Source organism: Natator depressus, chromosome 11 (genome assembly GCF_965152275.1).
Source record: "Natator depressus isolate rNatDep1 chromosome 11, rNatDep2.hap1, whole genome shotgun sequence".
In the NCBI taxonomy this organism is placed as follows: Eukaryota; Metazoa; Chordata; order Testudines; family Cheloniidae; genus Natator; species Natator depressus.
The window spans coordinates 37,930,759-37,954,079 of record NC_134244.1 but is presented as its reverse complement, the minus strand read 5'-3'; the positions used below and the strand labels follow the sequence as shown (position 1 = coordinate 37,954,079).

The 23,321-nt window shown below is 42.9% G+C and overlaps 2 protein-coding genes across 4 annotated transcripts in view; both read right to left on the bottom strand.

Annotated features, from left to right (window-relative positions):
- NOSTRIN (nitric oxide synthase trafficking) overlaps positions 1-15,625 on the bottom strand; it is a 30,134-nt gene extending 14,509 nt beyond the window's left edge. For both annotated transcript variants that reach the window (XM_074967504.1, XM_074967503.1), the window contains exons 1-4: positions 15,575-15,625; positions 14,408-14,688; positions 7,608-7,691; positions 1,976-2,074 (exon numbers count right to left, since the gene is read on the bottom strand). In XM_074967504.1, the coding sequence (XP_074823605.1) occupies positions 2,017-2,074; positions 7,608-7,691; positions 14,408-14,502 (237 nt within the window). In that variant the 5' untranslated portion in view covers positions 14,503-14,688; positions 15,575-15,625 and the 3' untranslated portion in view covers positions 1,976-2,016. The remainder of the gene's footprint in view (positions 1-1,975; positions 2,075-7,607; positions 7,692-14,407; positions 14,689-15,574) is intronic.
- A 1,542-nt stretch (positions 15,626-17,167) lies between these two features.
- The window catches only part of CERS6 (ceramide synthase 6), a 210,552-nt gene continuing 204,398 nt past the window's right edge, over positions 17,168-23,321 (bottom strand). For both annotated transcript variants that reach the window (XM_074967512.1, XM_074967510.1), the window contains one exon: positions 17,168-22,156. In XM_074967512.1, the coding sequence (XP_074823613.1) occupies positions 21,995-22,156 (162 nt within the window). In that variant the 3' untranslated portion in view covers positions 17,168-21,994. The remainder of the gene's footprint in view (positions 22,157-23,321) is intronic.

Sequence of the window (23,321 nt, the reverse complement as noted above, 5' to 3'; positions counted from 1 at the left end):
TGACAGGTGTAATTCTGCCAGCTTCAGTGATTACCAGGATACGTACGCAGGTGAAACCTAAAGCAGGACCAGTGCTACCTAGACTACAAAATTACATAATATCAGAGTCATATCTAGCTAAAAGATACTCAGGCCATGGACACAAGTGATCACCAAATACAGGAGAAGAAGCTGAGGTTTAGAGAACTGAAAACAAAGTGTGGGAGGCAGAAACACCTAAATTCTTATCTTGGCATAGCTGCTGCTCTTAGTGTGGTCTTGGTCAACTCAGCCTTTCCGAGTCACATTTTATCCACCTGTAGAAATGATGACAATAATGTTTATCTACCTTCCTACCTACCTCATGTAGGGACTAATTAGCGCATGGACAGCAGTCTGAAGTTATAAATCGCCTATTACTTAAAGCATTTCTATCTATATTCTGTCTGCTTTTCACTCTTTTCTAACACAGAGAACTTAACCTTGGAAGAAACATTTCCTAATGGTGCTTGAACAAATTATTTGTATCCTTAGTGATTTTATTGCTCTGATCAGTTTGTTAACAATTCACATGTTGGCAGCTGAGAGTCTGACAGGCCAGTGGAAGGCACATTTTAGTTTTACCTGGACTTGAAATGCAGTTTTACCTCTAATTGCAAATCTAAACTATAGGGAAAACTTTGGTTAAGTGGTTGTACTTATTCCTTTGATATCATCCCTAAATGAATCTCTTCTCCTTTTAATGTGCTCATTTCTGTGGCTAAAGAAAAGAATCCAACGGGATGTTGCACTAAGGGGGCCTTGAATAGTCCAGGTTATTGTTTACTAGAAAGGCATCTTTTGTGAAAGACAGAGTGGGAGTCCATCATTAGCTTGGGAGACTCTCAGCTGCAGCTGTTCTGATTGCTTTTAATTGGCTTTCACCTTCTTTTGTTTATTTCTTGGTACAGGTCTTGTTCTCATAGAGTTCTAGAACTATGTAAAAGTTGGGTCTAGTTAAAAGTCACATAATTAAAGAAGAATATCTGTTTCACAAATAATACCTTTGATTCCTACAACTGAAAGAATTTTAAAACCTAGCTCATTTTTCACCTTTGTTATTCTTTACTCTTGATTAGTTTGGGGCAGTGATTATTGTTTCATCTTATTATTCTTTGTAGACTAAAAGAATTTACAGGGACCAACCCAGACCGAGGCCCCATTGTACTAGGCATTGCACAAAATCTGCCTAAGGATTTTATACTCTCGCCCATCACAGTGGTATCTGAGAGCCGTCCACTTCAAATCAATAGTGATAGTGAAAGTCCTAGTGTTCTTCGTAGAGTCTCTGGCATGTCTCCCATTTCAGGGTCAAAACTCTAGTTGGGGAAGGGGTTTGGGCTTTCTTTTAAAAAAACAGATATAGGTTGGAGGGGAAACAGTCCCTGAGAGGTAAAGTGATGTGACCAAGGCCAAACAAGAGATCAGCGTCAGAACCGAGAACAGAACCCAGCAGTCCAGTACCTATCCACCAGACCACATTGTCTCTCTTTGGACAACAGAAACAGACTAGTCAGTTTAACTTTTGCTTCTAGCCAGTTGCAGTTTGTGGCTGCCATGCACCAGCACAAAGCTATAACCTCTTGGTTCCGGACACTTGTTCCCATTGGAATTTCTAATAGTCTGACAGTTTGTCAACACTGGCCACTAGGCCTGTTTTAAAGCAGCTTTGCTGCCAAATTATTCCCATCCCAATTGAGGGTATGGACCTGAGTCTTTTGTGCTTTTTTTTATTTTAATTAATTATTTAATTTTGAGTGGCCTAGCTTGGAGTATGCTTTAAAAATGCGTACTTTATAAAACAAATAGATTGCACATTGCACCCTCTTTGAGATGACAGAGAGGTACATATGAAGCAAAAGTAGTGCCTGATTTTCTTTTCTAATGTAGCCATGGATGCTCTAAGTACATCCATTGCACAGATTTATGTATACAGTTGGCTCTACAGAGGAGTTACCTTCTGCTGCTTCTTCCCTGTAGCAAATTGCTTGGTGTTTTCTACACAACGGAAGAGTGCTTCACGTTCCTTGGTAAACCGCATTCATTTCCTCTTGGCCTACAGACAAACACACCAATAAAAAAGAGTCAGGTTTAGAGTGCCAACAGACAGTCCTGAAATTGCCAAGCAGAACGGCTGCAGAGCTTGCTCGACGTTTCTAGATCTCACAGGAATTATGTTTTCAATTCCTGCTCTCTCCACAAATCTTCCTGCACTGATGAAGAAGTTCTAACTGATACCACTTTATTGTCTGTCGTGACCAGAAATCCTTTATGTTCTCTCACATCTTTGGTATTTTGGAGAAGGTTGCAGCCCTTACAAAAACACTAAAAAGCAACGCAAACAACAAATACCATTTCCCTTGGAGACAAATCTGCACAAGGCTTGTTTGAACCCCGTGTGTCTTTGCTTACTAGCCACTTTTGGCAATGCAATAAGTGAAAATCATGTCACCTGAGTCAAACACCAGTACAGGGCTTGGCACAGAGGAACTGCACTGGGGAATGAGGGTGGTGGGAGAGCAATTGGTAGGCTGAAGAATGGGAACAGAGCCACATCCACCACTTCTGTAGCCTCAGAGTTGCACTAGCCTGCACTCTGTAGCCCGCTCTGCTTTGAGTGATGCCCTGCAATGGCCATTACATGCATACTCTCAATCTGCCTTTACCGTGTCTTGTGCAGGTGTGGCACAGCGCTCGGAGAGAGCTCGAAAAAACCATCTCCACGAGGGGCATAGCTCCCAGCGCTGGTGCACTGTCTATACTGGCATGTTACAGCGCTGAAACTTGCAGTGCTCGGGGGGTGTTTTTTCACACCTCTGAGCGAGACAGTTGCAGTGCTGTAAAGTGCCAGTGTAGACAAGCCGCCAGAGTCTGCCCCACCTCCGAACTGGGATGTCCACTCCACACAAGGGGAAGGTGTGTCTGAAATATTCATTTTCTGTTAAATTAGTGTTACCTTCATTCCCCCCAACTCTGGGTCCCAGCTCCCGCAAAGGAGTAGGGAGAGAGATTCAGACACTCCAAAAGGAGCAGAGGGCCCCCAGAACATACAGTGGGCAAGGAACAGGCTTCAGATCCCTATGGAGGGGTAGGGCTCCCCCAGATCCCAGCACATACATGGAAGGGTAGAGTTTAGGACTGACAGCCTTCCCCAGTCCTAAGCCCCCAAGTGTCCTCTGCTACCCCTCATTCTCCAACCCCTCCTGTCTTCTCCCCTCCCATTCCCCCTAATCTCTACCCCTCCCCCTTACCTGAGCCCTCCAACCCATCTTTCCTCCCCAACACCCATTCCCATACGAACCCCATCCCTCACTGCAGACCCAAAGTCCTCTTCCGCTATTACCATTTACTCTGCCCCCCATTACTCCTCCCCTCCCAGTGAGCATTCATGTGTAATGTATTTTCTTTTCAAAAATAATTTGCGTGCCTTCTGAATATTCTGCTGTATGCAGTTTACATTTCTCCAAAATAAAATATATTGACAGAGGCAGATTCTCCCCAAAACTTTACAGTTCATTCTCAGATTTCTGCCCAAGGTGGGGTTCAAACTTCAAAGTTGCTAGAATCTTCAAAGTTGCTGGGGGGTTTTCCTGAGGACCGTATCTCAAGACCGCCTTGCATCAAATGACTCCACATTTGGATCACTATCCCTACCCTGTACTCCATAAGGCATAGCAAATTTCAAGACAATCCGTGTAAGCATACGGATTTTAGAGTACTTAGCAGCACCCATCCTTGAAACAGGACAGGCTTCCCAACCTTAACTAGAGCAGAGCTGGCACTCCATTATAAGATTGTATGAACTAGAGAGAGCACAGAAGGCTCAGAAAGGCGTTAAGTGTCCCATTCATCTCAATAAGATGTTCTCAGCTGAAAGAGAATACCTCACACCCCACAAGACACACCAAATGTCAAGGCAATCTGAGCATGCGGGTGGATTTTAGAGCACTTAGACCTGTCTAGCTTTACACAGAAAGGCAGTCTCAACTGCAGTGGAGTTGTCGCTCTGACATGACAAATACCGGAGACCTGTTCCTTCCCCATGTGGTCTATGACGATGAATTTTATGGGTTTCAGAGTAGCAGCCGTGTTAGTCTGTATTCGCAAAAAGAAAAGGAGTACTTGTGGCACCTTAGAGACTAACCAATTTATTTGAGCATGAGCTTTCGTGATGCATCCGATGAAGTGAGCTGTAGCTCACGAAAGCTTCTGCTCAAATAAATTGGTTAGCCTCTAAGGTGCCACAAGTACTCCTTTTCTTTTTGATGAATTTTATATTAAGAATACAAGTATCTGCCTACATCTTTGGAGTAGCGCAGCAAATGCTTTCATTTGAAATTATGCCTTTATGTGAGAACAAAGTTTGGGAACTTGCCTTCTTTTGTTGGCTCCAGTTGTTCACTACCAGTTTTGCTGACTTTTCAACTGCATTATCTAGCTAGTGGGAGAGAAACACAGTATGACATTTAAAGAACAAGGCATTTCTCCATTGTTAGTTGCTTGAGGATACTGGCAGTGGCTCTAAGTGTCAAATTTCACCAAGACTTGCGCAGTCCTGCCAACTTCCAGGGGTAGAATTTGGCCCACCCACAGCAAATAAAAAATACCCATGTAAATCAGTTGCTGGTGGAAAGCTTTCAGATCACCTTAAATTCCACTGAATAATTGCATGGTGTTTACCAAGGACTGACCAGCCTTTAAAAGTTTCTAGATGGAAGAATTGTTCAGAATTTCGGAGAGAAAATAAAATATGGAAAAGCATAAGCAGCCCAGTTCTGATCTCGCAGCAGCAGTGGACGAATGGGACTCCATTCACGGCAGTGTAGGTCCTCCTCACTGAGAGATCAAAATCCAGCTACCCAACTCTACAATGATGCATATTGTCTTTTCCTTGGAACCTATACTTTGTCTATATTCATCCATCCATCCCAAACGCACTGCTGTTGTATCTGAGGGCCACAGGTTACTCATGTGAGCAAGGGTGCAGGATCAGGTCCCTGGACCAGGCTCTGATTTTTCAGAGTGCTCTGACCACTTTGCACCTCTGTGGCATGGCAGAGCAGTCCCAAAAACAGTGAATCAGGGCACATGAGAATTTCTTTGTCTAGAGGAATCCTCAAGTGGCATAGAACCAACATAGCAGTTCTTCTGTCACCCCTGTTCTTAGCCGGGGTAGTGCAGTTGGGGCATCTCTGCATCCAGCTGATACCTAGTGATTAGAGAAGCTCTTGGGGGTCATTCCCAGTTGGCACATGACAAGGCAAACTCTGGGGCCTAAAATCCACCTTTGCTCCCTCACCCCAGACTGGGGCCAAGAAATCTTGGCCAGGCTGGAGAATATGGCCCTCAAAATGCACAACATAATGTTTTGCTGGGGATGGATAAGAGAAGGGGTATGCAGGTTTCTGATTTCCTTGCTCTTAAATGGAGTTGCTTTGCCATGAAGGATGTAAGTGTTGCTTACACATACTGTATGTTATCTCTGATTTGATCCAGCCTCACTCACAGGAAACACAGTATATTGAAATGCTGCATAAAAAGAACAGAAAGACAAATGCTTCGACTTACTGCTTTTTTCTTTTTTTCAATGTTCATCCAATATATGATTAGTTGAGTTTATTGATTCTAACTGAATTGCTCTGCCAAGTTTGCTGGGCACAGAACATAAAACACACACAACCACTGCATTAGTATTTGCATTATTGGACATTCTTTGCCAGAAAAAATGGTGTGTCTAGTAGTAAATATTCTGCGCACACCCCCAAAATAAGCAGTAAAGTTTGAAATGTTTATAGTGCATTAGTTTAAGAGTTTACCGACTGCTTTGAAGTTTAAAAAATGTACCTGCTCATACTTACTGGTGCAAATTTCATCACCTCAGAAACACAGAGCCATGCATGGCAAATGCAGCTAAAGACAGAAAAAAATGCACACAATGGCTTTGTTTCTATGGCGAGTATAAAATTAAATATAAAACATCAAGGGTGAGATCCTCAGCTGGTGACTTTCCTGGAATGACACTAATTTATGCCAGCTCAGTATCTGGCCCCAAATCTCAACACTAATCACCAATCCCTTATCCATTCACCATTTATGTTTGCTAAACTCAGACAGAACTGTAAGCACCTATAGTGGAACAACATTGTGTAACAACTCTGTGGCTACCTAAGAATTTCCTGGTTGTTACTATGCTGCACACCATCGCCACCTGGAACTTCACAGTGAGAGCAGGAATAGTACTTGAGTTGAAGAAGAAGGAAACGTTACTCACCCTGTGCAGTAATTGTAGTTCTTTGAGATGTTCCCCCAGGGGTGCTCCACTTCTGGTGCGCAAGTGCCTCTTGAGTCCTTGATCGGAGATTTCTAACTAGCAGTGCCCGTCCGGCCCATGCATGCCTCCTCGTGGCAGGCACTGAGGCTCTATAGGGAATGAGGGCGAACTGCCCTCAGTTCCTTCTTTACTCAGTCATCCTCTGAGGAACAAATGAAGCAGAGAGGAAGGAGTTCAGGCAGTGGAGTACCCACAGGGGGACGCATCTTGAAGAACTACAGTTACTGCACAGGGTAAGTGACATTTCCTGCTTCTTCCAGTAGTGTCCATGTGGGTGCTCCACTTAGGTGATTTCTGAGCACTATCCCCGGAAGAAGGAGTGGGGCTTCGAAACAGGCCAGTTCACCTGCACACCCTTATATAGCCTTGGTGTTTGGTCCACGTATGCCTCCTCGTGGCAAACAGGCACTGCTAGCTAGAAATCTCCAATCAAGGGCTCAAGAGGTTCATGCAACTTGAAGTGGACCACCTATAGAGACACTGGTCAAAGAATAATCTTCATTAGCTTTTGCAGGATGACTCGGGACACCATCGAGCAGTTCTGATTCCATCCACTAGGGGCCAGGGCTACAGACACACAGGAGCTGATTCAAGTTTGATTCTAGAAGTGGTCAAAGAATTTGGTTGACATGTGCTTAATTTTTTTTATGCCAGCTCAACCCTAATTATTACATAGGATCTTCATCTCCAGATCCCTTTCTCTTATTAAACACTTAGGGCCAAACCCAGAATGGTGCTGAGCTCCTGCTAGCTGTTTAGCTGGTGATCAGTGCCTTTTGGAGTTGTCCTATACCGTCCTCCACTGCAGTCTAGAAGTTGGGAAGCAGTTTTTTGAAAAGTGTTGTATTGACTTTTTGGATATTGGAAATATACTACAAGTCTAAGGAATGTTGGTCAGCTAACATAACATTGGCTATTAAGAATTAGTGTATTGTGTGCACTTAATCACACAGCAAAGTGCTAGGAGTTTGTATATACCAGCTGGATGTCAGATGTGAAAAGAATTTAACTTGCTATTTTAGCCATCCTGGCTATTGGAACTGAGATTTTTGGTAATTACACCCCCATACAATTAAGAGTGACTGGTGTGTTGTGCTCAGATGGTTTTCATTCCTTTGCATACTGTTGGATGTTTTATACATACTAAAAAAAGAAACCACTGTTTACGAATGTGAAGATTAAAGAAGAGGAAGAGCCTATGCTGTACTCTCTTCATTTACACTCCATCTCATTTTTGAATTTGGTAGATGTTACTTACTTTAGCTTCATCTTGTCCAAAGCTTTGGTAAGCTTGTTAGCTAGCTTTTCCAGTCCTTTGGCATAGCTAATTTCTGAGTTAGCCCTGTCAATACAATAAAAAAAAAATCATAATGCAATTCAAACATTACCTGACCTGTAAGCTTTGAACAGCTCTGCTTGAGCCAAAGATTTGGTGCTTACAACCAAAGAAAATTGCTCCAACATAAAAAAGGGAGTGATCTCATAGCGAAGATACACATATGCAGATCTTTCAGCCACACAGGCATATTCAGCAAATCACAGTAGCTCTGTAACACCATATGATTGTATAACGTATCGTGACTCAATTAACACAGAGTACTTAACCTAGCTGAGAACAATGGCAATGACACAAAACAGGTCAGCTTTTACTACCCGTACAGGATTGAACTCCAGGGGATACTAGGATATTGTCTAGATAATATCAGACAGCAAAACTTTTATTATTAATTATTATTATTTTGTGGTTATGAATAGACCGTAATTAGGTCTATTCAAACATTATGTATAAATTCCATACAAAAGAACTACACTAAAAGAACATGAAGGTTGACAAGTCAAGCACTCAGAAGTTAGGAAACGCCAGTATTAAGGTTGCCTGTGGAACCTTAATTTGGCACCCTTGTGCATTTGCACTATAATATAGTCTTTAATTATATGATCACATGCTATTTTTCCACAGGACCCCTTCCTCATTCAGTGCACAGGATGGATGGTGCTTTGGGAATGAATCAGGTTTGTACTGTTAATTAGGCTATTGTCGCAGTCTCCTTGCCCAGCCAGTCCAGTCAACAAGCCAGAGCAGAGTCCAGGACACAGACACCGGCTTTTCCCTTTGCGCAGGGGTGCCCTGCCACACTTCACTCCTTCCCACAAAGCTTTGCTCCTGCCCCACCTTTTCCTGCTCACTCCCGTGAGCGTGTCCCATCCCCACTACTTCCCCTCCCTCCCAGCATCTCCTGCATGCCGCAGAACAGCTGGTCGCAGCGAGTGGGAGGCGCTAGGGGGAAAGAGAGGAGCTGGCTGCTGGTGGGTGCTACATACCCGCTAATTTTTTTCCATGTGTGCTTCAGGGCTGGAGAACCACAAAGTTGGCGCCTATGGTCCAGGACCAGGTCTAGACACATAAAATGGCAAAACATTTAGATGGTGAAGTTAAAGAAGATACAAATAGTGTTAAGTGGATTTCCCCTCATCTAAAAATTAACATATCTACAATTGGGAAATCTGCACTGAGCAAGGGCCTATGCTAACCTTTATTGGCTATCCCATTTTTACCATGGCTGTTTTTCAGATTCATCTCTACATGCTGGACCAGTTCTTTTACTCACTTGCCTTTGTGAATTTTTTTGGACTGGGTACAGCAGATCATGGGCCCAATTCATTATTGTCTTTCCCCTTATGTAGTGATTTACACCAGTGCAAAATACACCAGAACTTCAACTGGTGGATATTGACATTCCCTGTATTGGTGCTATTCTGATTCATATCAGGTGAGAATCTGGTCAATTGAATGTAGAGTGGGTAAAAATTGTTACCAGTCTGATTTAGCAGTATCTGACATCTACCTTACACAGGTGGAAATGATTGTAAAAGGCACAGGGAAGCTGAGAATCATGCCACATATGTTAACTTTTGGCTAAGACATCTAGGAAGCAGCTGATCCATATTTTAGAAGCTTGAAAGATACTGGTGAGGGAGAAGAAGAAGAAATGGAAGAGAAGAAGCCTGATATCTTTGTCCATGATTTATTAGCTGTCTGAATTAACTCTGGGTACATTTAATTCAAATATTTACTTCATGTAAAAAGTGAGTGGATAATTAAGAAGCTTGTACTTAAGCTCATAACAGCAGCCTAACAGAAGACAAACTTGATAGTCTAAATCCACCCTACTGTAGCACCATTAAAGGAGTACATCAGGGATGAATTTGGTCCACTGTATTTTTTAGATTAATTCTGGATATTCTGTTGCAAACCGTTTCCTGCTGATGACTTTGCTGAGCAGTTTGTAAAGTCAGGGAAGCATAGGGTGATCAGACAGCAAATGTGAAAAATCGGGAGGGGGGAGGGAGTAATAGGAGCCTATATAAGAAAAAGACCCAAAAATCGGGACTGACCCTATAAAATGGAGACAGCTGGTCACCCTGGGAAGCAAGCTGGTAAAATTAAATTTCCAAAGAATAGATCTTCAAAAAACCTCCTCTGATGTGAAATCCTAAGAACAGTCATCTGCAGTATTGCAGCAATTATCTGTCATTTTAGGCTCCAGTCCTCACCCGTATTGGTCCATAATTCTTGTAATCCAGGCTGCATGGGATGGCACTGAAGCAGACATCACCCTTTCTAAGTGTTCTGCACCATCATAAATCAGTTACGCCCAGTTTGTATTCAACGTTCATGTAATTTACATGAGAAAATTGGTTTACATCCCTCAGCCATGCCTGCTGGCTTTCACCAAAATGCAATTTATCAACATGGGTTCTTGGTACAGAACAGGAAACTCAGAATATGAAGAGAGGGAGCCTGACAAAGAGACAAGAGAGACTGAAGGGAAGGGAAGGAGCCTGGCAAAAATGAGGGAAATAAACCCAGATTTGTGAACAGCCCTCATCGCCCACTACTGAAATATACCAAAAATCCTGGTCCTGCATACTGAAGGTCTGACTCAAGCAGCCAGAATTTACATAGCAGCTAATCCAAGATGACACTGATGCTGGCAGCATTATCAGGGTAATATTTTCACAAGGACAAAAATGGTCTTGTTCAATTTCTCTAAAAAGAAAAGGAGTACTTGTGGCACCTTAGAGACTAACCAATTTATTTGAGCATAAGCTTTCGTGAGCTACAGCGAAGTGAGTTGTAGCTCACGAAAGCTCATGCTCAAATAAATTGGTTAGTCTCTAAGGTGCCACAAGTACTCCTTTTCTTTTTGCAAATACAGACTAACACGGCTGTTACTTCAATTTCTCTGTTGCTCTTCTGCAACGGCAGGCAAGTAGGTCTTTGCTAGCTAGGATTTACAAGTAAAATATTATTATTGGTGCTCTGAGGCAGTGGGATTTGCAAGATGATAAACCTGTATCCCCTGGAATAAAATAAAAGGGACCTGAGACAATTCAAACCCCCATGCAGGGCTTGAGTCTTTCCTCACTTAGGGCCTGCTCCTGCTTCCATGGTAGTCAGTCCTATTGAACACTGGGAGATGGATCTGGTCCTTGCACTGGTATTATTACACCATTATAGTTTTTTGACTTCCATGGACATACTCCCGATTGGCACTGGTGGAAGTGAGATCATAACCAAGCTTGGAGCATGAAGTTTGCCTGGTCTTGGTCCCCATAAACACATTGGGTTAAATTCTGCCGGCTCTACATGGATATACACCGTGTGAGAGCAGAATTTGGCTCAATGGGCTTTCCCCAGGTGCAAGATACAGTCACCTGTTGTTCAGAAAAGCAGCTGAGATGTTTTTCAACACGCTGACAATGCATTGCCATTTTAGTGAATCTGGACTGCATTTGTGTTCATGAGAACACCATGCACGTTTTGTGGGACTTTGAATTTCGTTGCCATTAAGACAAATATCTTACCCTCTTCGGAGCTGCCATGTCCCTGCCCCCTACGCTCTGATGGAGGCTAGTCAACCTGGCATAGTGAATAGAGTCTGTAATAATAATGGGAATCCAGAGAAACACTGATTGCGTGGGCAGAAATTTGACAATGGGCTCAGCTCTGCAGTTACTCTTCGAATTCCAGTGGCCTGGGGAACAGCCTCAGGCACAGGCTCAATAGTTAGAGAATGCATTTCATCGTGCAACTGCCATCCATTTCCTGGGTGCTGAGAAGTGCCTACCGACGGATTGTTTCTCTGTGAGGTTGGCACTTAATGTACCACCTGTCCAAGTAAAAAAGGGAGAGAGAGAGAAAGCAGGGACAGAGTGGCCCAGTGGATGTGGGACTTAAGAGGCTTGGGGTCTATGCCCAGCTTTGGCACTGGCCTGCTGGGTAACTTGGGGCTGGTCACATCACCACTGTGTGCCTCAGTTTCCCCATTTGTAAAATGATGATAATGCTATTTTTCCCCTCTATTGTAGAGCACGTTGGGAATCTCTGGATGAAAAGTGCTGCCTAAGAGCTTGCCTCCTTAAATTAAATGAAGACCAAATGAGAGCAAATTTATTTTGCCAGCTTCCGCAAACATGTCTGTAAAATGACAAGCTTTTGTGTTGCTGGCAAGAAGCAGCTCTTTCAAAGCCACTTTAGGAGGACAAGTGTAATTAAAAAGGAAGATGCTCTTTAAAAAGAGCCCAGATTGGAAAGAGAGCTGCTGACTAGATTAATACACGACAGAGGTGATTAAATATTTATTTTCAAATTTAATTAAGAATTGCATTTTGCTGTTGAATTTCAGGTTGATTTTTTATGTAGGTAGATGACAAAACTTTGCCTAATTACGGCAAGACAGCCCATGGCCAAGAAGTTATCAGACTAACATCACCTGCATAGCATTTCTCTCTCTCTCAACTGATAAACAACTGGAGAAGACTTGTGGTTTGATTTCCCACCCAGGTTCAAACTGGCCATTTTGTAGAGGTATCAAAATCTATGTTAGTGTTTCTGGAACTGCAGTAAATCTAAGTTATTCCCTATCAACTTCCAACTGTTCAGAAATGATGTACAGCCAGCATGCAAATCTGCCATACAAAGGAGGCTGCATATGTACTGCATTGCAGTGGTAGGTCCTGCCTTATTTGTGGTGAGATAAACTTCTTGAGATAGAAGGTTAGATTATTAAGTTTAGTCTCTAGGTATCATGCTATGATTTTCTTTTATCTATAATCCTTTTGTTTGCACTATTCTTATTCATTATCTCTTGAATCTTAAATCTTGGATAATCAACTTGTTGTTTTCATTATAAATACGTCTCATTGCTGTGTTATTGGAGAAGGAGCTGATCCTGAGCGGACTCACACATGCTGTAGTGTACACTGTTCCCATGGGGACAGCAGACATGGTATGATTGTGAGTGTTCATTGGATAAAGGGGCTGGACACTCCACAGGAATACTTCAAAGGGGCTCAAGGACTGGGGTGCACCTACTGCTAACCTGTAAGGCAAAGTAAGGGTTGGCCTGAAATTGATCTTTAAATGAGACAAGTCATGATTTGAAGGAAGTATACACACACACACACACACACACTCACTCAGAAGGAAGGGTGTCATTTACTGAATCATTAATATCACTTTCCGCAACTCTCCTCCAAGTACAGACCCTGCCTGGCTTATGAGATCTGGTGCAGCCAAAGAGGCATGGCGGCTAACTCTTACCTTCAAGTTCTGCCTTTATGAAGTTGTTGTCTTTGTTATAAAGTCCTGCTTCCAAACATTTAGAAGTTTTCATATAATTAGGTAATAACTGACTTATTCCTGATTCTCCTCATTGTGGACTTTATGAAGACAAACTCTGGCCATACAATGAACATTTTATATGTGTGGTAGTAGAGAGCTGCACACAGCCTATACCATCAATATACAGGTGTGTATTGTAAACGCAGCCCTTAAAAATCAGGGAGGATTCTGCTGTTTATGTAACTTCCTCCTTGTTAATGTGGACCAAATGGAAGCTCTGGTGTGGGAAAATATCCTTGCATTTGATCTGAACAGCTCTCACTTCAAACTAGCCTCAGTGTCAATATGCTCTTCTTTTAGGGCTAGACTGTGATTAGCAGTCAGCAAGGGAGGCAGTGCAGGAGACACAATCTGCCCACAGCTCCAGGAGGTACAGGGACTACACATGCTGCCCCATGTTTTATGATCCATGGCCCTGCCCGACTTTGCAGTGGCTTCACCCTAGAGAGCAATCCTGGTGCTTCCAAAGCAGAGACAATACTTGGTCCTGAGCCTCAGGAAGGAGGCACACAGTGGGAGGCAGCCTGCTCATCTGTACAACTGTCAGGCAAATTCTAGCCCTTAATATACGATGTGCTTACAGCAAAGTTTCACAGGGATCAATCTTAAGGCTCCAGGTGTTAATTGAGAATATAAATGGAAGTCAAATAATTTGATTTGCATAAAGTGAATTATCCTAAATTTGAATAAGCCCTAGAATATGAAGACTAATGGGCAACTAATTAACAATGCATTTTTCACACAGCTGTGATCTAAGATTTTAAGTTCCAGAGGGAAGCATAATAATTGGTGAGATTTTGCATCACTAAATTAGCCCAAATTGCATTCTAGTGTCATATTTGTCACTTCCAGAAATATTCGTGCCCTCCCCCTTTACATCATTCAAGGTTTAGTGTGCTCACCTTTGAGGCTCCTTGTTAAAATGAAAAAATAGAAATGGATAATATACATTTTGTTAAAGGCGAGGGTGAGGTTATTAGTTTTGGCATGTATGAATGTGTGCATGCAAGAATAATCCTGTTTACATTACTTGTCTGGTCACTAATTACACCAATTTATGAAAGACTATAAACATTGTGGTTAAGTTTAATAAAAACTGAGGGGAAAAAGCAATGGCTTTATTATCAAAACCCATTCTGGACCTTCCTTACACACAGACCCAGAAGGTCTTCTTCCTCACAGAAACCATGGATGAGGACAACTTACCCACCGGCAAAAACAGCTAGGTTTGGTGCTATAAATACATTGCCTAACCTCCTCAATGGGGCAGGAATGGCTGCTGCAGAGCAGGAGCAGGGAGGAAGCCAGAACGCTCAGCATACAATAACGCTCTCTGGGCAATCCTTGCCCTTACCATGGTGGGTACCTACCTTACCAGAGCAGATTCCTCCATGCAGATTCCAGGACTTCCACCGATAGTGGCATGGCTAGCTACTGAGACAACAGCAACTGGCATCCCCAACATGGCTGCACATTATGGCTTGACTTCATGTGGAGGGAATCAAAGTGTCAGGAGCTACCACTGGTCTGAGAAGTAGCAATGTACGTGGTTGTTTGCCACAGGGTTTTAGCCCCTGTCCTAAAGAAGCAGGAATCTTCTGTTCTCTCCCAGCAGCTGCACCAAGATCCAGCTGAGCGCCAACATTGCATTCTGTGTGCAAAGAAAATTCAGGGGGCTCAGGGGCAGTATGCTGGGGAACCTCAGATCCCCTCCACATTATCTCTAGCTATTTGCCATGCACGCTGCTGGCTTCCCACCATGCTGTGTAAGTGAAGGGGGCATGTCGGCCATGGGAAGTGCTAGATGTTAGACACACTATATTGGCCAAACTCCCACATAATTAAACCTCTTAATGAAACTCCTAGACAAGCAAGGACTTAAATTATGCATTCTTTTTTTAAAAAAAATTCTATGCTAGCGTACTTGGAGGCTATGTCTCCACTACGAGCTGGGCTAGGGATCCCCCAGCTTGCGGCCATGCACTTGCGCTAGTTCTCACTGAGCGAGCCCAGACAGGGACAGCCCTGCAGCAGCGGCAGCGCCCGGAGCGGAGCTGTGCAGAGTACAACGCCCCTGACCCTGGTGGGTAGGCACTCGGCAGCACTCGGCCATTTCCACAGCCGGACTCACACAGTGGGCACAGCGCCTTCAGCGGCCCTCCCTGTGCTCCGCAGAAAACACCAACCCCGCCCCCGACCAAGGCCAGCACGGCTGGCTCCATAGCCGCTGACCCCACTGGCCAAACCCTAAAACCATCTCGTCCCCTTGTCCCCTTCTCTGCCCCAGCTCACCCCTAGCTCACTCACTGCTCCTACCCCCAGCCGCCCGGAACTCCCGTGCCTCTGCCCCCCAGCCCCGGCCCCGGCCCGGGTCCTCCCCGAAGCAGCGCTGCCCACAGGCGGAGCAGCCCCAGGGCAGCGGCGGGGCCAGGCACAGCCTCTCTGGGAAAGCATGACCCTCCGCCATGCCCGGTGCCGCCAGCCCGCGCTGGGGCGCAGCCCGCCTGCCCCTGGTGAGGCGCAAGGGGGGGCCCTACCTCTCCCCACGGCCAGCGGTCCCTGCAGCCCTTCCCGCAGCCCGGCGCGGCGGCCACACGCTGGCTCTGCCCGTGCAAGCGAACGGGGCGCTGGCCGGGCCTCCCCCTCCCCGGCACAGGGCGGGGGCAGCGCAGCGGCTGAGATTGGGACGGGGCTGGGACGCTCCCAGCGCCTCCAGCAGCTGTTCCACCCAGCCACGCTCACAGCGCCCCCAGGCGGGCTGACTCGGACGCTCCCCCTGCTTACCCCTAACCGCGCACGTGTGAACGCGTAACCCCACTTTTCACGTTTAGGTGCCGCTACGGGGCCGGCCTCCCCAGGCATGTGCCTACTGTGCCTGACTGGAAATCCGGCCCCGGCCAAGCCGCTACCTGTGCTACTGCGGTACGCTGCCATTTACACTTGCGCTAGCTGGGTGGGAACTAGCGCAAACACGTGTAGGAGAGCTGGGGAGCCACACCCTCGCGCAGCCCTACCCTACGAGATCAGGCAGATTTTATCCTGTAGTTATATTAATTGTGGTGATTAGCTATTTAATTATTACAGAACTCCCCCCCCTCCTGCATTCCTTACTGAGACAAAACATCAGATGATAGGTGAAGGGTCTTATACATCTGATGCCTGCATTATGGGGGGGGGGGGTGTCTCATTCTCTGCAAGGCTTAGATCAGGCTTTTGGGCCTCCTGTCCCATCTGGCCTGATCCCACCTCATTCATTGACACTTTATCAGACATTGCCAGAGGCCCAGTCTTTTGTGGGTTTTCCTTGGGTGAGCATGTAGAAGTGTTTACAGCTCACAGCATTCCCACATAGCCAAAGTTCTCCACATTATAATAAAAGCTTGTTCTCTTTTGCTCTATCAAATCAGTAGTGAAAAGTGGAGCTCTTCTCATAAATCGGTAAGCCAGCCTCTCTACTCTACAGACATTTTCTAAAAAGTTCTCACCTTTGCAAAGACTGGTGCAGCTGTGTTGGTTATAGCAACACTGGGAACCTAGAGGAGACATTGCTTCTGTGATCACAACCTTTTAAACTCCAAGTCAATTAAACCTGCTCTGTGCAAGCCTAAATAATATGATGCTAACTGCAATTATATCAGTGTTAGCAACAGTGGGACATTTAAATAAGATTTAGCCTAGTGTAGACAGATACCACCGTACGGTATCTGAGGGACCAGGTTATTGCGACAACTTCAGTTGGTGAGAGAGACAAGTGAGGCAGTGATGACTTGTCCCTTTTTCTTTTGTACATTTTTTAAACAAGGGCCAAGATTCCCAAAGTGACTGTGATTTTTGGTGGCTCACCTTATGGGTGCTGAGCACCCATTCTCTGAACCAAGCAGACCCCTTCAAAGTGCCTCAAGTTGGATTCCACGTATACTTTTTTTTTCCATCTACTGAATTCCATAAAATGCCATAAACAACTTCCCACAGATCTACAGAACTAAAAGCATATATGGGACTGCTGAAAAAAGTGTTGGAGTGTGTCCTGTGGGTAACAGCCCATAAGCTAGGAAATAGTGTCATGGACACTGGAAAATACTACGTTTTCATTTCATAGAACAGAGAAGGAAATTGACATTACATTCCTAATGCTTATGTTTATTATGAAATTGTCTACAAATTAAAATAATTCACAATATTGATTGGTTCCATATTAAAAATGAAACCAAAAAACAATAAAACACAAAGTAACCCTCAAAGTTTTGCACAATATCTATGCATAAAACAATTCTAACTACTTAATATAGCGCTGTACTTCAGACAGTGGAATTCTAACACATTGTATTTCTGAGAGAGTTGCTGAAGCACAGAACTGTCATGAAAACACAGGTGAAATTGTGTCATCCGTCCCACCCTGACTTTTCAGCTAAAAAGCACATATAACATCGCTAATGTGTAGGAAAATAAACCCTTAGAATTCATGGACCCAGCTAAAGGGACTCAAAGCTCTGTGGGACCCAGAATGTATGCGTTTTTGTTCCATAGATCATTTTAGAGCAGTAAAGGTCTACAGAACATTATAAATCACGTGGTTTACAGTTTGACATGTCTGATCATTAAAGCTCTAGGCTTGATGGGATTCCAAACTGTCACACCATAATATATACACTGTTTCCTCCATTATTAGAACTGGAAGCTATTTCAAAAATGGAGAACTCAGTACAGACACACTCAAACACTGTGTTTTCATTGCAACTGCAATCAGAAACCCTTACAATGTAAAGGCTATATATGTATGTCAACTTTTCCAAACTTCCACCATTGTTTAAAAAAAAGCTGTCTTTGTAAAATTCCCATTAGGTCCCATTTCTAAACCAAAAGCACTCAAAGCATATAAATAATACAAACTGATTTTGCTTTGTGGTTTCAAGGCAACTGTAATTTACAGTACACTGTGAGGTTGGGCCTATTCTGGTCTATGTTACAACAAACGGTACAAAGTGTTCAACAGATCCTCTCTCACAAATCTCACAAGTAGTAGCTAACTGGAAATATACAAAGAATGAACTTTAGCAAACAGGATTTTTTAAAAAAATATCAAAGTATAAACAGTAGAAAACCAATGGCATCCTGTCTTTCATTGAGAATTACAGGAAGCTGGAATAATGATGTGCAGTTAAGTGAGATGAATAATACAGGCATTGGATTTCTAACTAGAAAATTCGGTGTAGCCTATGCGTAGTATCTAGCCAGAGACACTTATGTTGATTATCAATGGCATTTGGTTGCAGAAATTTTTTTTTGAAATAGTGTTGCGTTCATAGCTACATAGTGACTTTCTGTCACTCCTAATGGACTCAGATTTAACAGAAGAACCACTTGAAAGTACGTGAAGCTTTTTGTGCACATGGCTGGTTCTCTGAAAAGGGGTTTTGGCATTAGTGACTATGCTGAATGTTCACAAAGATTTGATGCCAGGTTGAAGTACGCACATCTGGATGCATATAGAGGGAAGCTGCGACCCATTCTACCTCTGTTGGAAACATTAAATGGAATAATCCATAGAAATATCTACAAAATGGCAACAAGGAAACAGCATGAGTCACTTTTTGGTATTTTAGAACTGACACTACATAACCTTGGTCAAGACTCAAATCAATCTAAATTCCACCCCTATTTCTTTGATTGACTAGATCTTTAGCATATTCTAGGACTCTCAACTTTTGATTAAAACCATGTTCTTTCCTTTTTGTATATTGCATGTCAATGCTAAAAAAGAGTAAATGCAACGAGAACTGAATCTTAGTTTACTGTGTGTCAGGGATAATTAGAAACAGAAGACAAATTCTTACTATTTGTTAATAAAGTCTGTCTGTTGCTTTTTCATTTTTCTACTTACCTATTCCAACCACAGTGTCTCTTAGTGTACTACCAAAAAAGGGAGCATAGAAGTTGAAGTGAGGCAAAAATGATAAATAGCTCATTAGGAGGCGAAGAGCTTGAAAATACTAATATATAGTTGGAATACAAATTCTTGTTTCTTTCGGAACTGGATAATGATGCTGTGACATGTACTGATGTACACAACCTTCCAATCCTTTGCAATTATACAGAGCTGTGTGAACCATTTACAGGTCAAATCTCTTTACAAGTTTTGTGAAATACATCATTACCCAAAAAATATACAACAGCCATCAAAAGTGATCCATCCCCATTACAATTTCTCTCAATGTAAGAGCATAAGCACAGGTTCAAATACAAACTATTTTTGAATATATGCCACTCTCTTCGTGGAGTGAAACACTATTCTTCTGCAAAGGCTGAGTCAGAACTGTTTTGACTCCTGTCAATTGACGTAATGACCGAGAACAATACTGTAAAGCATGTTCAATAAAACCTTTTGGTCCTGTCTGATAAGGATGGGAGAAAGTTGCTGAATGTCCCAATTCCCTCAAATACTGTGAATTGAATGTTTAGCAATGGTTCAGTGATGGTTAGCAAAGCTCTTCATACATTCTGATCCCCATCCCTATTTTTCCCAACTACCCACTTTTAATATCACATCTTCCTCATGCAGATACATCTTAATGAGAGTCCCATTTCATGCTACTAATAGGACTCGGAATGTCCAGGACAGCTGGAGAGGGTTGATAATGAAATGAGTGGGATACACCTGATGTAAAGGCCAGATTGTGATGACTCTTGCATGACTGTACAGGAGGGGAGGTGGAACCTCTAATTAATCTCTGTCCCAGATACTGACGTGGTGCTAGTGTCATACGTACATTGCTATTTTAAAAGAAGACTGCATCCTTAGATAAAATGAAAAATTTACCAGCATTCTAGAACTTTGGAGTTTCAAGAATTTCCAAACTTTTCTGAGACACTCTACTTCTTACACCTTTCTTTGCATAAGGGACAGAGTCCAACAGAGGCAGCCATCTACCCCACTAAACAGCAATGTTTAAGCCTTTATTCTTAATGATAGTCTTGGCAGTTGGCCTTTCAGAGATTATAATTTTTAATTCACTACATCCCATTAATATAGTCTCACCGTAAAAGCTCTCTCTCTATAATCCCAACATCAGCGTACCATTTCAGATCTCATATTCAGCGTATTTTCTGTACAGACTAGTAGTGCATTTGCCTTTCCTTCCATCTCTTACTCTCTGCCATTATTGCATTTATCCTCCCTGAAGTGGAATGGCCATTTTTACTCTTGTTGCCTTGCCTTTACTATCTGCACATTTTTGGCTAGTACAAAGGGCCTTTATGCATAATGATGGTTCCAGAGACTTTCAAGAACCAGCACAAAACACTAACTGGATAAAGGGATGGGATAAATATCAATCTTTCAAAAGAAATAAATGGTCTTGTAGCTTTTTTCAGTACCATTCATATGCAATAAAGCCACTAATACTCCTCTACGGCCTGAGAAATCATCTGCATTTTGATACTTGCATAGTGTGAGGAAACAAAAGTATTTTCTGGCTCACAGTGCTCCTGCTGAAGATGATGCTCTCACCCCTGGTAATGCAACAGATGATTTTCTGTTTCTGGTTTAATCCTTCCTTCCTCTTTCTAATTTTCACTGTTGAAAAGCAGGATGCATAGGGACTGTTCCCCAGAAACACCCCAACTGCTGGCACTGCCGTTGACTAAAGACTAAAGAGGTCCTCTTCGCAATACTTTACCCGAGGATTTTCTAGAAACTGATGATCACAACAAAAAAGGAATAGTCTATTTCTATTCACACTGACTCCTTTGGGAGCACAGTTTGCTCCTACACATAAATCTCAGATTGAATAGTAGAGCAAGATTATTTTACAGCCATTCCCAGCTTTATTTCTAGGTTCAATAAAAAATACTGATGTGCCCTAAAAGTTTGCTATGAATAAACTTCTCTGGGTCTGGTAGTGCAAAACATTCTGCAGTCTCCCCACTTCTGTATGACAAAAAATCTGGAATGATAAGAACAAGATCTCCACTGAATCCTGTCTGTTGAAGCAACCCGAATGTTCAGCTGCTGTTTTGTCATTGTGCCACTGCTCGCATCCTTTCCAGCTCAAAGGAACAAATCCTCAAATTCAAGAATGAATTCTGGATTCACAACAGTGCACCTCAGCAAACATCTCTCTTCTGACAATGGATCATCTCTTAGTATGAAATCTATGCAAGAAACTGAAGTCTGTAGAGTTAAAACTTGCAAAGGAGAACTAAACTGCAAGTACCAAGTTTATCATTGCTGTTGACATAAAGGTATCTTGTGTATTTGAACAAGTAATCAAGTCTATTCTAATGTAATTCACCACCAATTGAGTTTAAAACAATGCTAAAGTAATACCCTACAATAACCACAGATTTGTCTGAATTGCTAATTGACCACATTAGACACCATTTAAAATATTAATCCATCGTTTTCAAACTTTACATTGGGGAAATGGCCACTGTGATTTTAGAGGTGATTTCAAAACTAGCACTTTAAAACACAAAGATAGCAAAACTATCTGGAGCGGAGCTAGAATCTGTAAAGCCATGTTATCGCTTACTGTGAGTGACAAATCAAGCAGACTACTACTTATAGAAGACTGGGCAACAGCAACAGGAATGGACCGAAGAGATCTTAGCATGTCGGTCTCCACTACTGAGAATCTAAAGAGCAAAAGAGTAAGGACATTCCCTTTTTCCGTAAGTCCCCAAACATATTCCAAATAAATAATATTCTAAGACAGTACAAATAAAAATACTGCTCCGATTGTGTCAATTACATACATGTACAGCATGCCTACATATACAGAATGGTGTGTCTCTTCATTCACAAACAGGAAATATGGCAGTGCACTATCAGTATGCTTTGATACTCCTAATTTTTTTTTCTGATGCTGAGATTATGAACAAACCGCATTCACAACTTATTATTTACTTCTAGTAGTAAAGAGTTCACTTTGTTCATGTTTCATGAGTTAGCTCAAGGATTAATGGTCCTCTGAACAAGTGCTACCAGTAAGATAGCCATTTGTCCCGTTGGCACCACTGGTCCCATTCGTGGTGGTAGAGTTGTGTGGATTATTTGAACGAGGTACTGAATCATCCTCATCCGAACTGGATTCAACATCACTTCGGTCATCCTTTGCTACCTGAAGAACGTATGAGAAGGAGCATGTTATAGGCTATTGCATGACAACATAATGAAGCATGCACTAGTTCATGCCAGAATCAGAGAAATGAGAGCCTGAAGAGTCTCTTCAATCTGAATTTTAAAAGGGGTCTCAGACCTGATATGCTTTCGTGCAATTACCTTCCTAGGCACCCTTCAAGCACTGACCACTGCACAAAAGTCATTGGTTCAAAACTATCACCTGGGCACACAAGTGATAGTGTTCAGAAATGTGTGCAAAAGTGTTTGCATACAGACCATTTGGAACTCAGGCCCTTTAGATCATCCAGTCCATCTCCTTGCCAATGCAAGATTGTTCTTTACAGTGCATTTTCTGGTATGTGGTCCAGTGTAGTGTAATATGTCTCAAGTGACAGAATTCCCACCACTTCCCTGGGGAGACTATTCCACAGCCTAATTGATCACAGTATCAAAAATGTTTTTTTGAATATTCTTCCTAAGTTATCACTTTCTTAAATTTCCTCACACTAATTAATGAGAGGCCATTTGGGCCAGTGGACAGGGCACTGGACTGAGAGTCAGGAGGTCTGGGTTCTTTTCCTGGCTCTGCCACTGACCAGCAGCAAGTCACTTCACCTCTATATGCATCTGATACCACATCTGTGAAATGGGGAGAATGATACTTACTCTTCTTTGCAAAGTTCTTTGAAGTTGATGGTTGAAAATCATTATAGTAAAGAGGTGGGCATTATTATTATTAATTCTAGTTATGTCCCTGGTAGTTCCTCAAGTAATTCCTCTTCTACTCGATTGCATTCCTCAAATGTGTGACCTCGGTCATATAGTGTAAGGTGTAATGCGGCAAAACCAAAAAGAGGCAGAAAGTAAAGAATGCTACAGTTGCCCTCACTGCCCTGTGTCAGGGCACGTATGTGTTTCCTGTGGTGGTGAGAAATGCAGTGCCAGCATGGGCAGCAAGCAATGAGAGGGGAAATCAGTGAAGGTGCATTAGGTACAGCCATAAGCCACTGATGGGAAGAGGCCTGCAGGCCAACAGTGATGTGCAACTTTAAAATTTTTCCTTCCATATTTGGTTCTATTAATATAGATATTATTATATTACATGTATTAAGAAGCCATCCACGCTGTAACACCAGATTAGAAACACAGGCACTAGCTTTCTT